At 41.7% G+C, this 20,628-nt stretch overlaps 2 protein-coding genes across 6 annotated transcripts in view; one reads left to right on the top strand and one right to left on the bottom strand.

Annotated features, from left to right (window-relative positions):
• The first annotated feature begins 88 nt into the window (after positions 1-88).
• On the top strand, positions 89-15,344 carry LOC143279897 (glutaryl-CoA dehydrogenase, mitochondrial-like). The gene is made up of 10 exons (XM_076584204.1): positions 89-267; positions 1,264-1,311; positions 2,354-2,488; positions 3,723-3,846; positions 5,015-5,254; positions 5,810-6,032; positions 7,167-7,270; positions 8,893-9,018; positions 11,201-11,361; positions 13,391-15,344. The coding sequence occupies exons 1-10, from the start codon at positions 168-170 to the stop codon at positions 13,456-13,458; spliced, it is 1,329 nt and encodes a 442-aa protein (XP_076440319.1). The 5' UTR covers positions 89-167; the 3' UTR covers positions 13,459-15,344.
• Positions 15,345-16,219: 875 nt separating this feature from the next.
• LOC143280532 (cytochrome P450 2B19-like) overlaps positions 16,220-20,628 on the bottom strand; it is a 29,762-nt gene continuing 25,353 nt past the window's right edge. For all 5 annotated transcript variants that reach the window (XM_076585216.1, XM_076585215.1, XM_076585214.1 and 2 more), the window contains one exon: positions 16,220-18,461. In XM_076585216.1, coding sequence (XP_076441331.1) covers positions 18,248-18,461 — 214 coding nt within the window. In that variant the 3' untranslated portion in view covers positions 16,220-18,247. The remainder of the gene's footprint in view (positions 18,462-20,628) is intronic.

The following is a 20,628-nucleotide window of genomic DNA, read 5'->3' as shown; positions in this document are numbered from 1 at the left end:
ACCATGATGCTAAACGCATATAAAAAAAATAGTATTTTTTTCGTTGAATCTATCCTTTTGGGGCAAGGGTCGAAGGTGAAGGTTGCTTGAAACAAGAGTTCATTACGTAGCCACCTACCTTCCACGACAGTCTGCTTGGCTTTCTAAAACTCACAACAGGGGACACGATGGCCTGCTCCAGAACAGTGATCGGGGTTTTCGGGAGGAATAGTTTGTTTCCTCAGCTCCTATTCCGCAGATGCCGGGGAACGGCAGCTCCTGCTTCTGGTATCCTTTTGATGTAAAGTTTGGGAAACGATGTCACAAACAGCCCCAAACAAGGTCATCATCATTGGCATCAGATTTAAGGTAGTTCTGCGTCAGTTATGAAATCAAGTCATTGCGAGCAATTTACTTGTTAAGGGAAGAGAAAGGTCATTTTCATATTACAGTCTTTTTCTGTTAATATTTGGTTGTGCCATACAGTTTTATGGTGACTGCCGTTTGGGCTGTTGGAGGTGTGTCTCTGTTAGTGCTCTTGATTGGATAATCGGATGGCCACTGTCAAAGTCACAAATGGCAAATATGAGAAATCTGGCATTTTGACTGAACTGCATGAAAAATGTACAGCAATAAACATCCTACCCACCTGTCACTTTCTGTCCTATTTGTCATTGAGTGTTAGATAATAATAATAATAAAAAAGAAAGAAAAATGTTTAGAGAGCTTGAGCAAAAACAATGGTTATCAATTGAAATATCAAAGCAAAGTTTATAAGCCAATATACATCTTTGATAGAAGTAGAAAGGTGCAACTTTAGTAAACTAGTTTCAATAAAAGATTATTGGCAGATGTTTATGTAAAGAAATTAAGTTTCTTGGCACTGACACCATTACATAATTTTCTATAAAAAAAAAAAATAAAAAAAAGTTGGATTGTGTAACAGTATCAGTATGAGGTGTTTTGTTGAGTACTTACATATACTTAGCAAACATGTAAATTTATACATATTTGGGCTAAGTTTAATCATTCAGGGCTGCTGATAAAAACTACAGTATGTGAAATGTGTTAATTTCGCTTCTATTTTTACAATGGATTATTATGACTATATTTTAATTAGTTATGTTACCAAAACTTTAATATTGCTTCAGTGTATTTACAACCCTTTTTTTCATATACTGTGCAACATTAGTTGTGTTTTTGGGGTGTTCTTAAAAAAAAAAAAAAATCAAAATCCAACTTTGGGGTGGGGAAATTTTTCTTTTGATCCTTAATACATTTCAGATTCAAGCCAAAAATCTACTGTCAAAGATACTGCTTCAAAATCAAAGGGTATGTTTTCATTTTGATTTAGTTTTTGTGTCTTCCTGTGTGTGTGTGTTTTTGTTTTTGTTTTTTTTTTGTTTTGTTTTTAAAATAATTATTTGTCAGGGCTGCAATGTTCTCAAATACTTTCTTTGAAAGTTCACTGATTACACTATTAGATATATATAAGTTGGGTTTTTTAAAACATACATACTTATAACCAGGTTGCATCCCCTGTTCCCAAATAACTTGGGCAAAACCAAGTGGGTTGTAGCTTCTAGATGGGCTTGATGCTGTCAAGGTGCTTTTAGATATCTATCTATCTGTCTGTCTATCTACCTATCTATCTACCTATCTATCTATGTAACCAGTCTTGATCAATGGAATGATGGAGAGAAAAAAATGCATACTTAGTCAAAAAAATTCAGAAATCAATGTAAAGGCCGTTGGTGATTGATGATACTCGTGTAGATCAAATCAGATGAACACCACCATGTACAAGGGAAAGGTTCACATTGTGTGTAGGGCTGGTGTCTGTTGTAAAGAGAAGACAACGCTGTAGGCTGCCAGAACAAAAGGCACATCTGCTAAGCTGGACACTTTCCACTTTGCCAGTGCACTTGTCCCATCACACAGCCTTTGACAGTATATGACAGTTTTCATGGCTTTCAAAAAAAAAAAAAAAAAAAAAAAATTTTTCTTTCAGCAGTTTTGCCTTGTCTGCACTGATTAATCAGATTTCCAGTGATGCCACCTGATAATCAGGTTTCCCTGTACACAGAAAATAAAAACATACAGACATACAGGCTAGTTCTGTTGCTATCCAGTGGCATTTCAGGCTTAATGTGTGGTATAGTTGTTTTTTTTGTTTTTTTTCTTTGTTTTTTTTTTTTTCTTTTACATTGTAACACTTCTAAAATCACAGAATTTTTGTTTCACCTGAGTATTTAATTTGATTCTCAGCACTACATAGGTATCCGGTAATAGCTTTTGAAGGCTTCACAGAGCTGATGCAGTGATTGTCAGAAATGATTTTCAGCCAAGATTGATTGTCAGGAATGATTTCCAGCCACGTTTTCCTGGAGGGATGCCCTGAACCTGGAGTCACAGCTGACTGAGGAAGAGATCATCGTGCGTGACCAGTTCCAGAGCTACTGTCAGGACAAACTCATGCCACGCATCATAATGGCAAACAGGAATGAAAGTGAGTAGGATGTCTATACATCGTGTGTGTGTGTGTGCGTGTGTGTGTAGATATGTGTGTGTGTAGATGTGTGTGTGTGTGTATGTGTATGTATGTCTGTGTTTGCACATGTGCATCTGTGTGTGTGTCTTTCTTATATCACTTATAAACAAAGCATAAACTTTAACATTGACATTTTCTCTGCAAATACTTTGTCAGTTGACACCAAATTTGGCATAAAAATAGGAAAAATTCAGTTCTTTCCAGTCATCTTGTTTAAAACAATATTGCACCTCTGGGATGGGCACCAAAAAAAAAAAAAAAAAAAAATGAAGCCTAATTATATACAAACTGCATTTACTGTTATATTTATATTTTTGGTATTCTCTAAACTTGGCACTTTGACTTCTTATTCTGACACAACAACAAGAGGAGTCATTATTATCATTTTTTGTTCAAACAGGAACTTCTTTTGCTGAGCATGGAATTTGTATTTATTTTGCAAACGTTTTGGTGCAGATCATAAAAAAGGGAAATTACTCTGTAATTAATGCTAGGGGACTTAATTTATCAGAAATGAGTCTTGAAGGCCTTGCCTCTCTTGTTGTTTTTATTATTATTATTCTAACTGCATATGTTTGAGTGTAGATGTTACTGTTTTGAAGGTTCATTACTAATTTGTATCATATCTAAAAAAAAAAAAAATAAAAAAAAAGAATCTCTACATAATTAAGACACTCCATCCATATCTGTACTCTGCTCTGTGGATCATCAACTGTTTCTTCCATGTGTGTTTGTCTGTGTGGCACACACACGAGGCGCCGTGGCAGAATCGGTTAGGCGTTGGCCTTCTGATCCAGTTGTTAGAGTTCGGTCCCTTTTTCAGCATGGTGTTGTGTCCGTGGGAAAGGCACTGTACTCTGATGATCCTCACTCCACCCAGGTGTGAATGGCTACCTGGCTTTGGTTGGGGGAGGTTGAAATGGAGGGAGGAGTCCAAGACGTCTGTCCCTGTGGCTGGAAAAAGCTATGGGAACTTTAACCTTATAACCTTTTAATCACTATTATTATTATCATTTTTATCGTAAAATTTGATTGTATCATTTGCAGTAGTGTAGTAGTAGTTAGCAGTAGTACTAGTAGAAGTAGTAAGTACCACTACCACTACTGCTACTACTACTCCTCTTCTTATTATTATGGTGATTTAGGTGATTATAAGTATATCAGCATACTGATTTTTTTGGTTGTGTTCCAGTCTTTGATGAGGCCATCATGCGAGAGATGGGTGACCTGGGAGTGCTGGGACCCACCATTCAGGGCTACGGCTGTGCCGGGCTGTCCTCTGTTGGCTATGGTCTCATCACCAGAGAACTGGAGAGGTAGGGAGTGACCTGTCAGCTGGAGAGTGTACTGCACGGTTTACCCATTTGTCTGTGATCACTAAAAAGATGCAGACCAGTTGGAGTTCACCCCAGTTTGGGAAGAGTAGGAGAAAATTTTTTGCATTTGCAGTGATGGTTTGTATTTTATTGAGCCATTGCATATGATACTTAAGGAGACCAGTTGAAAACTTAGTTGTGAAAGAAATCGTATATTCAAAAAGAACTGATTTTGGTGATTGAAAATAATATGTAATGATTATGTAAGGTGTAATGCATACTAACCCATTGAAAATGAACAGATCTGCTGTGAGAGTTTGAAAACCCCTTGCAGTCCACACACAAACCAAGTCCATAGTTTTAAAAAATCAACATTACAGTTGCAGATTAAGCCTAATAATGATAAAAAGAGTAGAGGAAAGTCAAAAATAAAACCTTTGAAGAAACCTGTGAAGATATGTATGTTTGAAAACATTAATATGTATATATGTGTGTATGTGTTGTATATGATAGTCATGTCCGACTATGACCATTAGAACAGCAGAGGAGGCAACTGCTGTCCAGACTATCTGGGCTAGAATTTGATTTTAGTGGCGAGTGTCTTGCCCAAGTTACATCCCCATTCTCTTGGCTGAGAGGGTTTTAGGACAGTCGGCATATGGATGGTTCCCAAAGGCCAACTAGCCCCCAAAGCTGCAGCACTTAGAGCCAGTGCCATTTTGCCTTGTAGTTTGAAAGTCATAGTCCTTCACAAAAGACTAATCTGTAAAAGATTTCCCATTGCATTGGAGAAACCTTTGATAATACAGTTCCCTCTTTGCTGTTGTATATGTATAACTTATATAATGTATGTTTATATACAGTAACTAATGACCACAGCTACAATAACAGCTTACAATGCAGTTTTAATGAAATGTGGACAATTTTTGTTATTGTTGGCAGCTTACCCCCACCCTTTCTTTTTTAACTCTTAAAAAGATTTGTTTTTGTTGCTTTCATCTAGTTGGTGTTATATTGTGTATTTTGTCCAAATTCTGATTGCAATGAAATTAAAATAGTAAGAAGAAAAAAAATTGAAAAAGAAATATAATTGAAGCTAAAAAAAAAGTGTATTTTTTTCAATAAGTCCAGAATTCAGAACTGAAGAAGTTGTGTTCCTCTCCAACAGAGTGGACAGCGCCTACCGTTCGGCCATGAGTGTGCAGTCCAGTCTGGTCATGTGGCCAATCTACGCCTATGGCACAGAGGAGCAGAGGCAGAAGTACATCCCTAAACTTGCAAGGGGGGAGCTGATTGGCTGCTTCGGTTTGACAGAGCCCAATCACGGCAGTGACCCTGCGTCCATGGAGACCAACGCCAAGTACAATGCCAGCAAAAAGACCTTCACTCTCAATGGCAGCAAGTCTTGGTAAGCACTTTTTGGGGTAGGAGGAGGTGTGGCAGCTTTAACATGGACTATACTTGTTTTTTTTCAGTGTGTAGAGAGAAGAGATGTTCGTGGATGTACAGCTTTGTATAGGAAAATACACATTTTTTCGGTCTCTTGGTTGAGCACTGCCTTCCTGTCTTTTGGTTTATTTGTTTGTCTTTCTGAAAGTCTGTGTCATGTTTTCTGTAAAATAAGAGCAGGGTTTGAATTTAGTGGGTGCCCGGGTGCAAATGCTACAAAAAGTTGACTCGGGCACGCAAATTTTCTATCGAGAGTGCCCAGTTAGCACTCAAAATTTAATGGATGCAAAAAAATAAAAATAAGACACACAAGAAAGCAAGCTCGAACACGGTCAATCGAAATGTGAAGTGTCATCTGCTGCAATTGGGCACTTAAATGTTTTGTCCAGAGTGCCTGACTGGCACTACAAAAAAAAGAGTTAAATTCGAACCCTGAAGAGTATTTGGTATTTATTTGTTGTTGTTTTCACTGGACCATATTAATGGCAAAGTACTTCCCTTTACACTTTTGCAGGATCACCAATTCCCCAATTGCTGATGTGTTTGTGGTGTGGGGCAAGTGTGACGCAGACAACAACCGTATCCGGGGCTTCATCCTGGAGAAGGGGATGCCCGGTCTGACGGCCCCGAAAATCGAGGGCAAGTTTTCGCTGCGAGCCAGCATCACAGGGCAGATCGTGATGGAGGATGTGGAGGTTCCGGAGGAAAACATGCTGCCCAATGCGTCTGGACTGGGGGTGAGGAGAGTGGCATCTGCGTCTGTGTCTGTGTCATGTCTGGTCACCTGAAGAGCCCTGAATGTGGAGTGTTGGTCTGGTGGTAATACGTCCACATCATAGGAAGCAAAACAATCTTGAGCCTACTGGTTCGAATCCCACAGTCAGCAGTATTCTCTGCCCCTCCGCCAGACCTTGAGTGGTGGTCTGGATGCTAGTCATTTGGATGAGATGATAAACCGAGGTCCCATGTGCAGCATGCACTAAGCGCACATAAAAGGATCCACAGTAAGAAAAGGGTTGTACCTGGCAAAATTCTGCAGAAAAATCCACTTTGGTAGGAAAACAAAATTGCACACAGAAAAGTATACCAAAAAAAAAAAAAAAAAAAAAAAAAGGTGGCGTCTCAGTGTAGCAATGTGTTCTCCCTGGGGAGTGGAGGCTAAATTTCAACAGAAACATCTGTTGTGACAAAAAGAGTAATACAATACAATGCAATACAGTACAATACAATGAACACATTTCTGATCTAGCTGAATCTGCTGAGTTGTTGTGCACTTTGTCTCTCATCTACAGCAAAAGCAAAAACCGAAAGTAGTAATCATGACTGACCATTTGTTAGGTGCGGTCCACAAGCAGAATTTTGCTGGTCCGACAATTTGTTGGTCGCGGACAGAAATGTGTTAACATAGTGTGATGTATGATTTAGATACAGTTTTTACTTTGAGTGATGATGTTGTGTGTGTGTGTGTGTGTGTGACATGACCTGATAATGTGAATGTGTAGTGATTTCTGAATGATATGGTTTAACTTCATATGAAAAAAAAAATAACCCCCAAACTCTGTCCCATAAGTTGTTTTTCATATTTATGAGAGATATACTAATGTAGTAATACAATTGGTTTTGGCACACTATTTAAGGGGTAAACAAGCTACATGTAAGTACATCCAGATCACACACACACACACACACACACAACAAAACCACATCAGTCAAAAAGAGAGGCTATGTACACCAGTTTCCATGTGCTGTATAAGGGAGTTTATCAGGATCCACAGGTGCAAAATTCACAGTTGTTTCCCCAGCGTGTGCATGTGTGTAAATCTGTGGAAACGACCAACCTGGGGTGACCCTCTTCTGCTGCACTGTGGCAGGGTCCTTTTGGCTGCCTGAACAACGCACGCTACGGCATCGCCTGGGGAGCTCTTGGTGCTGCCGAGTTCTGCCTGGAGACTGCACGACAGTACACACTGGACAGGTGGATGTTGTTGTTTTTATTGTAGTCTATTTTCTTTTCTTTTTTTTATTTGAGTTCTCACAATAACATTTACATGTAATACATCATGCATATCAGTCAAATTTATGGCCTGTGAGATTTGTTTTTTTGTGTGAAGTGATTGAAAAGGAAAAGAAAGAAAATGAAAAGAAAGCAGAGTAAGAATTAGAAAACACACCAACACTTCCACATATAATAAAGGATATTCTGAAAAAGAAGAGAGAGAGAGGGAGAGAGACAGACAGATAGACAGACTGACAAAAACTTGGAAAGATACATTTATGTATGTGGCTCTTTCATTTTATGCTTTAATGTAATTACTTATCTATTTATTTTGTTATCTTATTTCATTGCTCTTATTTAGGATGATATTATGTGTATACCTGTACTAAGTGCACACATGCATTTATGTGAGTGTGTGTGTGCTTGCATGTGTGTGAGTGTGTGTGTGTATGTATGTGTGTTCCTTTTGGCAGACATGGCTTTAATATATGTTGTTGATTTATTTAAAGTCTTGCAGACATTGATTTTAAGAAACAGTCAGCTCTTTTTTAATCTTTTTTTTATGTGATGGTATTTTTGTTTTTCTTTTGCGACAATGATCAGGCTTTGAGGCCAGTTTTGGAATGGTGTTGTGTCCTAAGGAAAAGCGCTTTATTCTGATCTTCCTCACTCCACACAGCTGTGAATAGGTACCTGACCACAGTTTTGGAAGGTTAAAATGGCGGAAGGAGAGGATGTGGACCCGCTTTCCCATGCAGAGCCCTAGACACTGTGGATGTGAATTCACCGCCCCTGTAGCCATAAAAAGCTGTGGGACCTTTATCCCATTCAACCTTCGGGAGTTTACCGCCTTGGCAGTCTTCCATGCCATGTTGATGCAGAAAAAAGACGTAGAAAATAACGCTGTTTTTCCTCCAAATTAGGTGTGGACGCATCCAGAAACACTGCAGAAGTTATTTCCCTTTCTTTATGGTTGATGCGTATGTGGGAACTTGTAAACCATTTTACGGAGACCGAATGTTGACACATGAGAGCAATAATTGGGCGCATGCAGGGCTGAATGAGTTCAGCATGAACCTCTTTTGTGATATTGAATGAGTTAAGCGTGGACCTCTTTTGTGACATTGAATGAGTTAAGCGTGAACCTCTTTTGTGACATTGAATGAGTTAAGCATGAACTTTTTTTGTGACATTGAATGAGTAAAGCGTGAACCTCTTTTGTGACATTGAATGAGTTAAGCGTGAACCTCTTTTGTGACATTGAATGAGTTAACCGTGAACCTCTTTTGTGACAGTGAATGAGTTAAGCGTGAACCTCTTTTGTGACAGTGAATGAGTTAAGCGTGAACCTCTTTTGTGACATTGAATGAGTTAACCGTGAACCTCTTTTGTGACAGTGAATGAGTTAAGCGTGAACCTCTTTTGTGACATTGAATGAGTTAACCGTGAACCTCTTTTGTGACAGTGAATGAGTTAACCGTGAACCTCTTTTGTGACAGTGAATGAGTTAACCATGAACCTCTTTTGTGACATTGAATGAGTTAAGCATGAACCTCTTGTGTGACATTGAAAGAGTTAACCATGAACCTCTTTTGAGACAGACAGCAGTTCGGCCGTCCGCTGGCCAACAACCAGCTGATGCAGAAGAAGATGGCGGACATGCTGACAGAGATCTCCCTGGGTCTGCAGGCATGTTTGCAGGTCGGCCGTCTGAAGGACCAGGGCTTGTGAGTGTCAGCCTTCAGGGTTCACTAAAAATTAAGGACCAGGGCCTGTCAGTGTCAGTGTTCAGGGTTCACTAAAAGTTAAGGACCAGGGCCTGTCAGTGTCAGTCTACAGGGTTCACTAAAAGTTAAGGATCAGGGCCTGTGAGTGTCAGCCTACAGGGTTCACTAAAAGTTAGGGACCGGGGCCTGTGAGTGTCAGCCTATATAGTTCACTATAAAAGTTAGGGACCGGGGCCTGTGAGTGTCAGCCTATATAGTTCACTAAAAGTTAGGGACCAGGGCTGTGAGTATCAGCCTACAGGGTTCACTGAAAGTTAAGGACCAGGGCCTGTGAGTGTCAGCCTACAGGGTTCACTAAAAGTTAAGGACCAGGGCCTGTGAGTGTTAGCCTACAGGGTTCACTAAAAGTTAGGGACCAGGGTTGTGAGTGTCAGCCTATATAGTTTACTGAAAGTTAGGGACCAGGGCTGTGAGTATCAGCCTACATAGTTCACTAAAAGTTAAGGACAAGGGCCTGTCAGTGTCAGCCAACAGGGTTCACTAAAAGTTAGGGACCAGGGCCTGTCAGTGTCAGCTGTCAGGGTTCACTAAAAGTTAAGGACCAGGGCCTGTGTGTGTGTCAGCCTACAGGGTTCACTAAAAATTATGGACCAAGTCCTGTGAGTGTCCGTGTCAGCTGTCAGGGTTCACTAAAAATTATGGACCAGGGCCTGTGAATGTCATTGTCAGCCTACAGGGTTCACTAAAAGGTAGGGACCAGGGCCTGTGAGTGTCAGCTTATAGGGTTCAATAAAAGTTATGGACCAGGGCCTGTGAGTGTCAGCCTACATAGTTCACTAAAAGTTAAGGACCAGGGCCTGTGAGTGTCAGTGTCAGCCTGCAGGGTGCACTAAAAGTTAGGGACCAGGGCCTGTGAGTGTCAGCCTACAGGGTGCACTAAAAGTTAGGGACCAGGGCCTGTGAGTGTCAGTGTCAGCCTGCAGGGTGCACTAAAAGTTAGGGACCAGGGCCTGTGAGTGTCAGCCTACAGGGTGCACTAAAAGTTAAGGATCAGGGCCATTGAGTGTCAGCCTAATGGGTTCACTAAAAGTTAGGGACCAGGGCCTATGAGTGTCAGCCTACATAGTTCACTAAAAGTTAGGGACCAAGGATCAAGCTGTTCATGGTAAATGCGTTCCTCAAAACAGCTCTGTGCGTGCATGCATATGTGCGTGCGTGCTCAGTGAGAGGGCAGTGAAGACCACAGACAGCCAGCATCATTTCAGTCATCTCTTGGTTTCTTCACATTTTATGAAAACCTACCTGCTTTTATGAAGTGGTATTTAACTGTTTTTTCGTTGAACGTATGTGTAGGGTTGGGCCTGGATATGTACATTTTTCAGTTGGTGGATGGGCTGGGGTATCTGTGAGACTGCAGATTGTTGCATTTGTGTGTGTGTGTGTGTGTGTGATACCAAAGTGAGTGTGTGTCAGTGCTTTTGAATATATTTATATGTGTATAGATTTGTATTTGTATTTGTATTTCTTTTTATCACAACAGATTTCTCTGTGTGAAATTCGGGCTGCTCTCCCCAGGGAGAGTGCGTCGCTACACTACAGCGCCACCCTTTTTTTTTTTTTTTTTCCTGCATGCAGTTTTATTTGTTTTTTCTATCACAGTGGATTTTTCTACAGAATTTTGCCAGGAACAACCCTTTTGTTGCTGTGGGTTCTTTTACGTGCGCTAAGTGCATGCTGCACACGGGACCTCGGTTTATCGTCTCATCCGAATGACTAGCGTCCAGACCACCACTCAAGGTCTAGTGGAGGGGGAGAAAATATTGGCTGCTGAACCGTGATTCGAACCAGCGCGCTCAGATTCTCTCGCTTCCTAGGCGGACGCGTTACCTCTAGGCCATCACTCCACATGTATATATATGTATATAATGTAAGTTGAGGTCTGGGTATTTACATTTGTCATTTGAGGATTGCGTCTGGGTGTATGTCTGAGACTGCAGTTTGTTGCAAGTCCGTTATGTATACATGTTTGTGTGTGTGTGCGTGTGTGTGCCTGCTTGTTTGAGTAAGCAGACGTGGGTGAGCACTAGTTTGCTGAACGTATTCGATCAAACTGACATTCCCAGCGGATTCCCTGCTGTGCTGGATGGAGCCATAACGGTGCTTTTATTGGATCATGTGACAGGGCCACGCCAGAAATGATCTCTTTGATCAAGAGAAACTCGTGCGGCAAGGCGCTGGACATTGCACGACAGGCACGAGACATGCTGGGCGGCAATGGTATATGTGACGAATATCATGTCATCCGACACGCCATGAACCTGGAGTCTGTCAACACCTATGAAGGTGAGGTCAAAGTCATGGACATTGAAAAATAGGTCACTGTTGAAGGTTGCCTACGAAGATGAGGTCAAGGTCATGGACATTGAAAAATAGGTCACCGTGGAAGCAGTTGCGAGTTCACACACAACCCAAACAAGCCTGCTCAGAACTTGTGCGCACACACTCAGATGCATCGCATGCTGACACAAATACATGCAGCACTGACTTGTGCATGCATTTTTGCACGAGAAGTCACACAGACTGTTACATTGTCATACACGCACGCACACACACACACACACGCAGGCATGCACATGCACGCGCGCACACACACACACACACACACACACCGCATGCACGCACACACAGTTTGAAGGAGGCTTCATGGCATGTGGACCAGTGCATACAGTTAATCCCCCATGCATGCTTAGTTGATGTCTGTGAAACGACTGACTTTTTGATGATCTTTTAAAATTTTTATTATGTCACTTTCATTGCACATACTCCAAAATTGATTTATGCTGTTTATACATGTTGTGGGCTTTTCTGAGTATGCTCAGGATGTCGCTGTGCTGATGTTTTGCAGTCAGTCAGGCTCTATGTGCCCCAGAGGAGTGTCATGGCAGAATTAAGTATTTATTTATTTTTTATGTATTAGATTAAGATAGAGGAGGAAGAGAGAGAGGATGGATGACAGAAAAGCTTCAATATCAAACAACCAACTCACACTAGGGCAACAATAAACCCAGACAGATGTAATCACTTGTCATACATGTTTAGAATGCTTACATCAGAACACTAGAACATGAAAAAAAAAACCCTGGCAAATGTACACAGACATCGAATATTCTTAAAATGCATGCCTCAAGACATACTGGGGCAATTGCTGCACCAGACATTAGGGGAAAGAATGAAAGTGATTAGCTAAGGTGTGTGTGGGAAAGTGGTGCATGAAAAGTAAATATGAGTTTGTGAAAGAAGAAAAAGAAAGATGTGGGAAAAAAGAGGAGGATGGAGGCCCCACCAAAAAAAAAAAAAAAAAAAAGTGTTCACCAGTGATCAGGGTTTTAGGACTTCAATTTTCCTGACAACACTCAGGTGGGAGTGGGAACCTGACTGCAGATGGGAAAGGTTAAAACAGTGGCAGGAGAGGATTGGCCTCAGCCTTCCTGTGCCGAACTCTTGACTCACTGAGTATTAATTAATTCAGTGCCCCAAAGGCTATGAAAGGCCGTGTGACCTTTAATCTGTCACACATGCCCTTACTGTTCTGCATTCATTCACCATGATATCCTGATTTTGTTTTGTATTTTTGTGACATATTATTATTTTTCAGTTTCAAGAGGAAATCAGTCTTTTTAAACCATATTTTTAAATTGACCCCAATTTTATGTGGACCGAAATGTCTGTTGGGGTGAAATGGTCTTTTTATGATATTTTCTTCTTTTTTTTTTAACTTGATTTGAATTTTTCACAGACTGAGTGAGTAGTTGCTGAATTGATCTTTTGAATGTTCTTTTAATGACTGTTTAACATTGTTTGTGGTTTTCTTTGACTGGATTGAAGAGGTGACATGTAATCAGCCCTAAAGTGGCAGCTTTGACTGGATTGAAGAGGTGACATGTAATCAGCCCTAAAGTGGCGGCTTTGACTGGATTGAAGACGTGACATGTAATCAGCCCTAAAGTGGCGGCTTTGACTGGATTGAAGACGTGACATGTAATCAGCCCTGAAGTGGCGGGGATTGAAGATGTGACATGTAATCAGCCCTGAAGTGGCGGGGATTGAAGACGTGACATGTAATCAGCCCTGAAGTGGCGGGGATTAAAGACGTGACATGTAATCAGCCCTGAAGTGGCGGGGATTGAAGACGTGACATGTAATCAGCCCTGAAGTGGCGGGGATTGAAGACTTGACATGTAATCAGCCCTGAAGTGGCAGGGATTGAAGACATGACATGTAATCAGCCCTGAAGTGGCGGCTTTGTGGTGGACTGATCTGTGAGGAACATGACTTGCTCTGTGTGACGTGAAGGTGCCCCGTGTTGTTGCAGGCACACATGACATCCACGCCCTCATCCTGGGCCGAGCCATCACAGGTCTCCAGGCTTTCACCGGCTAGGTGAGGAACGCACAGTAGCCTGTACAGAACAACGTTGGATGCTCCACCATCATCCTCTAAAGAACTGGGCAGGGGATATTTGTTGTTGTTTGTTTTGTTTGTTTTTTTTGTGGTTTTTTTTTGTTGTTTTTTGTTTTGATTAAAGCTGTGGACTCTCAGTAAAGCACCAACGCTGCTTCCTTTAAATTTGGGAAGACAGTGAAAAAAGTGGAGTGGTTTTGGGAGGTGTTTTTTTTTTTTTTTTTTTTTTTTTTTTTGTCTGCAGATTGACATGAAAAATGCATTTATTTAGGTTAGTGTTACTTGTTGATGAAAGGCACCCAAACTGGCATACAGGCAGACAGGCTTGCACACCCCCACTACCCATTCACAATTAATGTACACATGTTTCTGTCTTATACACCCCCCTCCCCCCTAGCACACACACACTCACTCACAGTCGGTGTGCACACAGGTTTCTTTCTCTTCACTCTCTCTTTCACACCCACTCACACACACATGTGCACCAGTGTGAGATGTGATGCACACCCACAGCCCCGGTGACATGCCTCCTGATCACAGGCAGAGTCCTTTTACCTCTGGTTCATGATTTAGATTGATTTGTCTCTGGTTCATGATTTAGATTGATTTATCTCTGGTTCATGATGCCCAGCAATGATTTTTACTGGAGTTTTAGACATGATATTAATTGTAAAACAGATTTTTATTAGGGAAAACAAAATAATCGTCAGAGTGACATCACAGAAGTGTGGGATAAAAGCTGTGAGAATTTCGTTTGATTATTCTGTTTTACTCCATTGGGGGTTCGGGGTGGGGGAGGTTTGTTGATTGACATGTGCTGTGTTTTATGTTAATGGAATTGTACAGGCAAGAGACAAGAGAGATAATCCATCAATTATTGATTCTTTGTCATTGATAATTGATTTTTGTGCCGACAAAACAAAGTCTGATGGTCTGGCTTTACCTGTTTCTCTGTTTTATACCAAATCATATATTTATTTTGTTAAAAAAAACATTTATGGCCATTGATGTTTATCAGCTCTGTGTAGTGTTCGGTTTTGTTTTGTTTGAGAAAACAATTTTTGTTTTTTATTCAATAAGTTGTTTATTTGTTTTTGTGTGTTTTCTGCTTGTTTTAAGTGCTCATATCATAGTTACTTGGATTCCATGCAATATTGTTGTCATGTAACATGATATCTTATCAACAGTGTGAATGGAAAATGAATCATCCATAATTTTGTGAATGCTTATGTTTGTTTGTGGGTGTGTCAGGAGTGTGTGTGTGTATGTGTGTGTGTGTGCGCATGGTTGTACAAATCAAGTGATATCTTCCATGTTAGAAATTTGTAATTCTGTCAGTATGGGGCATTGTAACTTGAGGCAGTTCATTGCCTTGCATTGTTCAGGTGTTTTTTTGACAGCAGAGACTATCGTGTAAATCATGAAAGTGAACTGAACTTGTAGGGTTGATGATGATAGCAATGTCAAGATGGACATCCGTCTGTTTTGAGGGGATCAATGGAGTTGCACTGTGGGCGGTGACTGTCCTCTTCAGTGCACAAAGCTTGGGTAGGTGGGTACTGAGGACAGGTGTTACCCATGCAGCAGGTCCCCCTGTCCAAAACGCTGGCATGATCCAGTGGAAGGGCAGAAGCTGATGCTCTTGGTTCCAGCGCCATCACAGGAGTTGCCAGGTCGTTGCCATACACAGCCATGAACTGCATGGATGGTGACTTTGTGATTAGAATGATAGCATCAAGGGTTGTGAGAATCTAGGTGGGTGTATAGTCTATGACTGTGGCAGCTGTGTTACAGACAAAGAGGTTGATTGTGAGTGCTGGGTTTTTCTGTGTGGAGATGATAATAAAGTATTACTTGTCTTTTTATGGTAGTGTGTGTGTGTATTCTTTATGTGTGTGGATGGGTGGGTGTATGTGTAATAAAGTATTATTGGCATTGTTATAGTATTTTGTGTAGGAGTGTGTGGTGGGTGTATGTGTGTTTCTGTTTCTCTGTCTGCATGTGTGTGTGTGTATGTGTAATAAAATTTATCAGCTACAAGACCTGAAAGAAACCACAGTTTGTGAAGAACACCCAGTGCACCTGAAACATCACTTCAACACAATCATTTCACCTGCTCTGGGAAGGCATTATCGGGAATGGCCAGAGAGGACTTCAGCAGAGGTGAAGCTAGTTGTACAACAAGAAAGAGGACATACACCTTACCTGGTTGATGACTAAACAGTCAGTGAGTAATTGTTAACAAAAATAAAGTGTGTCAACACTATTTGGACTGCCAGTTGATTTGGTTGCAATGTACACTGCTTAAAAAAACACCAAGCACAGCAAATGTTGCACTTTCGATTCCCATGGTAATATGGAGAGAGAGAGAGAGAGAGAGAGCCATTCCTGGTCAGGGGAAGTAACCTTGAAGGTCTTACAGACCATAAAACTTGAAAGTGGGATCCCCTTTCTCGACAAAATTCACTGAGTCTGCAGGATGCACATAACTTTATAATTGAGTGTGGGTGTGTGTGTGTGAAAACTTTGTGTGTTATCTATAATTTTGAAGTGCGGGACAAAAACAGTCAACGTAAAACTGAGCCCATTGCAAGGTGTGATGGAAGTGGGAGAACAGAGAAAAAAACAGAAGGAGTGATGTTGATGTACTGATGAGATGATGTGTAATTAAGTCACACGCATATTATTTATCTATTTATCACTATTTATTCATTTCAAGGACATAAATGAAGGAAAACAATCTTCCACTAATACATAACCCAATCAAGTATTTCACCAGATACATCATCAATCAAAAACATAATAGAATCATTTCAAAACACACCATCATTCTCTCCACAAGCCTCTCAGACAGTCAGTTATTGAAATCCCCAACCATCGCCCCATTCAAAAAAGATGAAAAGAATCATTACCAAATGACTTTTGTGTTTTACATTGTATAGTAAAAGAAAGGACAGTCTGAATTAATATTCACAATCGGTACGTTATTGAAAATAAACACACATGCTTTAGTGAATCAAGCATGTACTGATGAGTAAATCTGCAAAGTTTGCATCACACACACACACACGCACACACACACACACACACACTCCTTGAATCAAAGTATAAACATCTAATTAATGGACAATCACAGTAACGATGGATTTGGATATGTTACGAGTTGGGAAGGCGGTTGTAGGGAAGGGCGACAAACCAAAACATGCGCACAGACCTGAAGATTTTCGACCAGTCTCCCTTTCACCCTGTCTCATGCATGATGAATATACAACTGTGCAAGTCAGAGCAAGTTGTGTCCCTTCTCTTGTGACGAAATCGTCGAACTGGATTTTTCAAATGTAAAACAATGTTGGAATTGGACTTGGAATTATTTAAAATACGACAACCAACCAACCAAACAAAACAACAACAACAACGCATATAATGACTAAGCCAATATCCAAGCAAAATCGCATTCCAGTTAAAATTTGTATGGCGACTGTTTATAACCTTGAAAACACACACACACACTCTCTCTCTCTCTCTGTCTCTGGTGAGCATTAATTTTGTTCAGTGATCAGGACAGATCGTTGCAACCTTGAGTTGTTTTTTGTTGTTGTTGTTGTTGTCAAGAATGTTCCATTGCCTTTGGAATTTGCGTAGAGATCGTTAGGAATATTCTTAACACTGAGCAAACTTTGCGATGCCAGGATCGCTCATGCAACAAACACCCTATTTAAACAAACTTCACACACTGTCACTGCTCCCATACCCTGGCTTGGTGGTGGGGGTGCTGCATTGCTGAACACATCACCAACACTGACTCTTCGTTGTATTTCTGGTGGTCGTGAGATAGGGCCTGAGTTCGGCAAAGCTCCTCTCTGTCCACCCAGTGATGGTGTCTGTCCACTTCTTCCGTTGTCTGTCTCGTCTCCTTTTCCCCTGCACTGTTCCCTGAAGAGTGGTCTTGGAGAGCCGGTCAGATTTTGTGACGTGGCCATACCTTTCTTTTTTCTTTTTTCTTCTTCTTTTTTTTTCCACTGTGGCAAGAACGTCCTCAAATTGAAAAACGTTTTTGTTTTGACTTCTTATGTGGTCTTTGTGGGAGATGCCATGGGTTCTTCTGAAGCGTCTTATTAGCTTTTCGTGTATATAGGTTTTTTGTATGGGTTCTTCTGAAGCATCTTATTAGCTTTTCATGTATATAGGTTTTTTGTATGGGTTCTTCTGAAGCATCTTAATTATTAGCTTTTTATGTATATATGGTGTTTGATGCCATGGGTTCTTCTGAAGCATCGTATTAGCTTTCATGTATATAGGGTTTTTGATGCGACTCGACTCAGGCGTCCAGTGAGAGTTCATATTCCGCATTTCCCCCTCTCCTTTATAACCATGCACGGATGAAGTGCAGACCTCAATGAAGGTGCTTTAAAAATATAGCCATTCTTTCTTTAGAGTTGCACACATTAGGATGACTGTACATTCCCTGATAACCACCTGCTTTAAGGAGGAAAGGGGGTGGGGAGAGGGTACGTGTGGGCGTAGGTAAATGTGGGAGTCAGGGGGATGGTGTAATGGCTTCATTTTTCAATGGCACAGAGCTGCTGTAACACTGAACAACAACAGTTCAGCATTTTTGGGGGGCTCTTGCTTGCTCCTCACACATAGCCTACTTTTCCTAACTTAAAGACAGTTAAGTCACTGTGGAATGTCAGCCACACACACACACACACACACACACACACACACACACACACTTACACACACACACACACACACACACGGAGGACTAGGAGGCACGTCGCTGGACCCGACAGCGGAAGGCCGGGGGGAGGAGCACGGCCCCAGAGATCCAGGGAATGTCGTCCAGTGGAATCACTGTGCCGTCCTCCGGGGGGAGGAAGTCGAATCGCTGTAAGAGCGTGGTGATCAGCAGGAACAGCCGGGTCCTGGCGAAAGTCTCCCCAGGGCAGGTTCGTTTGCCCACTCCGAACGGCAGCAGACTGAAAACAGGAATCAGAGTGAATGTGTGAGTGTGTGAGTGAGTGAGTAAGAGACCTGCGAAAGGCCTCTTCCCAGCTGAGAACTTACCTTTTCTGAGAGTTTCAGTTTCAGTTTCAGTATCTCAAGGAGGCGTCACTGCGTTTGGACAAATCCATATACGCTACACCACATCTGCCAAGCAGATGCCTGACCAGCAGCGTAACCCAACGCGCTTAGTCAGGCCTTGAGAAAAAAAGGAAAAAAAGGGGAGGGTGGTGGTGGTGGTGAATAAATAATAGATAAATACATTAAAAAAAAATACTTCCACTACTAATAATATGTATAAGGCGCAAAAACTTGAAGAAGTCAACTATAAGCGTACATAAATAAATAAATAAATAAATAATTTTAAAAAGTAGTAGTAATAATAATAATAATAATAATAAATAAATAAATAAATAAATAAATAAAAAAGACAACAATGATGATAAATAAGCAAATAAATGTAAAACATTGAGACACACATTCACACATACACCCACATATGCAAAACAGATATGCACCAAACATGCAGTTTCACAGATATGAAAGCACAGTCAAATACACATAAACGTACATAAGCCCCAACACACACACACACACACACATTACCCTGCACCTCCTCTACCCTCTCCTCCACATACTCATTTCTGAGAACTTGTCTTCAGTTTTTGTCTTGCATTTGGGTAACAGTTCAGTCTAATTTGCCGTTGTGTGAGGGATTTTTTCCAGCGTTGTGTGTGTAGGTGTGGGTGGAGGTGCTGTGTGTGTGTGTGTGTTCAAGGTGTGTCACTGTGGGCTCGGAAAATAGAAACTGCGGCGGGGTCCTTCTTCTTCTTCCTCGTTCGCCTCCCATTAGATGAGCAGCCCGGTTTCCTCGATGAAGGCTGCCGTCCGTCGCAGCTCCTCCAGGGTGCCGTACAGTTTGGCTTCCACTGCTGTCAGTGTTGGCCAGTACTTCCTCCTGGATGCTGCATGCGTCGTACAGTCTTGAAGGATGTGGTCGGTTGTCACTGGTCCCTCACCACAAGGGCACTCTCCACTCTGTCCAATGCCAAATTTTGTGTGCATGTGGTCGGTGGAGCAGGCGGTTGTTATCCAGTCCTCAGGCGGAAGATCTTGACCTGTTCCCGTCGTTCCAGCAAATGGTATCTGTCTTCTGGCGGGGTCCCATTCTCACCTTCCGCTGCCCTGAATGATCAGCCTCTCCTGACCGAATCACTGGGGTACCCATTGACAGCCGTTCACTCTGACCTGGGTGGAGTGAGGGGAATCGGAGTAAAGTATTTTTCCCCAGAACACAACATCAGGCCGAAACGCGGCCTCGAACCTAAAAATGATGGTTAACACCTGGACAGAAGCTCAAGGCCTGACCAATACTGCCATATGACCTTTTTACACTTTGATATCAAGGACCCACTACTAGTCGCACGTTCTACCTCACCACTACTATCTGCTCCCACTGTCCCGATACAAATACTGACGCTGAGGTCAGTGACCCTGGGTGGGTGACACTGAGATATATATTTACATCGATATATGTCTGTGGTCGGTGAGCGGTGAGAAGTCATGACCGAGCCGTTGTAGCATTGGCGTCAGTGGCCTTTAGTGTCTTGTTATTGTTATCACGTCACAGGTCGCTGTGCGTGTACCTGTAGACATGGCGTAAAATCAAAAACGTGACCGTGTAGGTTCGGAGCTACACCTGTCTGCCTGTCCTATTTCAATAACGACTCCCGAACTAGGAGGCAAAATTGCACTGGCTCTTAGTGCTGCAGCCTTGTGGGATAGTTGGCGTTTGGGAACCATCCCAACGCCGACTGTCCTAAAACCCTCTTGGCCGAGAGAGTGGGGATGTACATGGGCAAGACACTCTCCACTATAATCAAATTCTAGTCCAAATAGTCGGAACAGCAGTTGCCTCCTCTGCTGTTCTGATGGTCATAGTCAGACACGACTGACTATCATAATATATATTTCAACATCCCAGATTATTGCACCTATTGGTTACATTTCCATGGTTCGTGGGACGAAAAACGGAAAAAGCAAGATGGTGGCACGTTAGTTTAATCACCGAACCCGCATCACAGTAAAATAACGTACAAAATTAACAGTAGAAATCCACTGGACATGGGTACCGATATCTAC

The sequence above is a fragment of the Babylonia areolata genome, chromosome 3 (assembly GCF_041734735.1).
Source record: "Babylonia areolata isolate BAREFJ2019XMU chromosome 3, ASM4173473v1, whole genome shotgun sequence".
NCBI lineage: Eukaryota > Metazoa > Mollusca > Gastropoda > Neogastropoda > Buccinidae > Babylonia > Babylonia areolata.
The sequence above is the reverse complement of the archived record's forward strand: the minus strand, read 5'-3'. Positions and strand labels throughout refer to the sequence as shown.

Bases quoted from the DNA above. Each gene is read 5' to 3' on its own strand.
- LOC143279897 (XM_076584204.1), top strand. From the start codon at position 168: ATGGCCTGCTCCAGAACAGTGATCGGGGTTTTCGGGAGGAATAGTTTG. The intron at 5,255-5,809 runs GTAAGCACTTTT...ACACTTTTGCAG, and splicing joins CTCAATGGCAGCAAGTCTTG to GATCACCAATTCCCCAATTG. The intron at 9,019-11,200 runs GTGAGTGTCAGC...ATCATGTGACAG, and splicing joins CGTCTGAAGGACCAGGGCTT to GGCCACGCCAGAAATGATCT.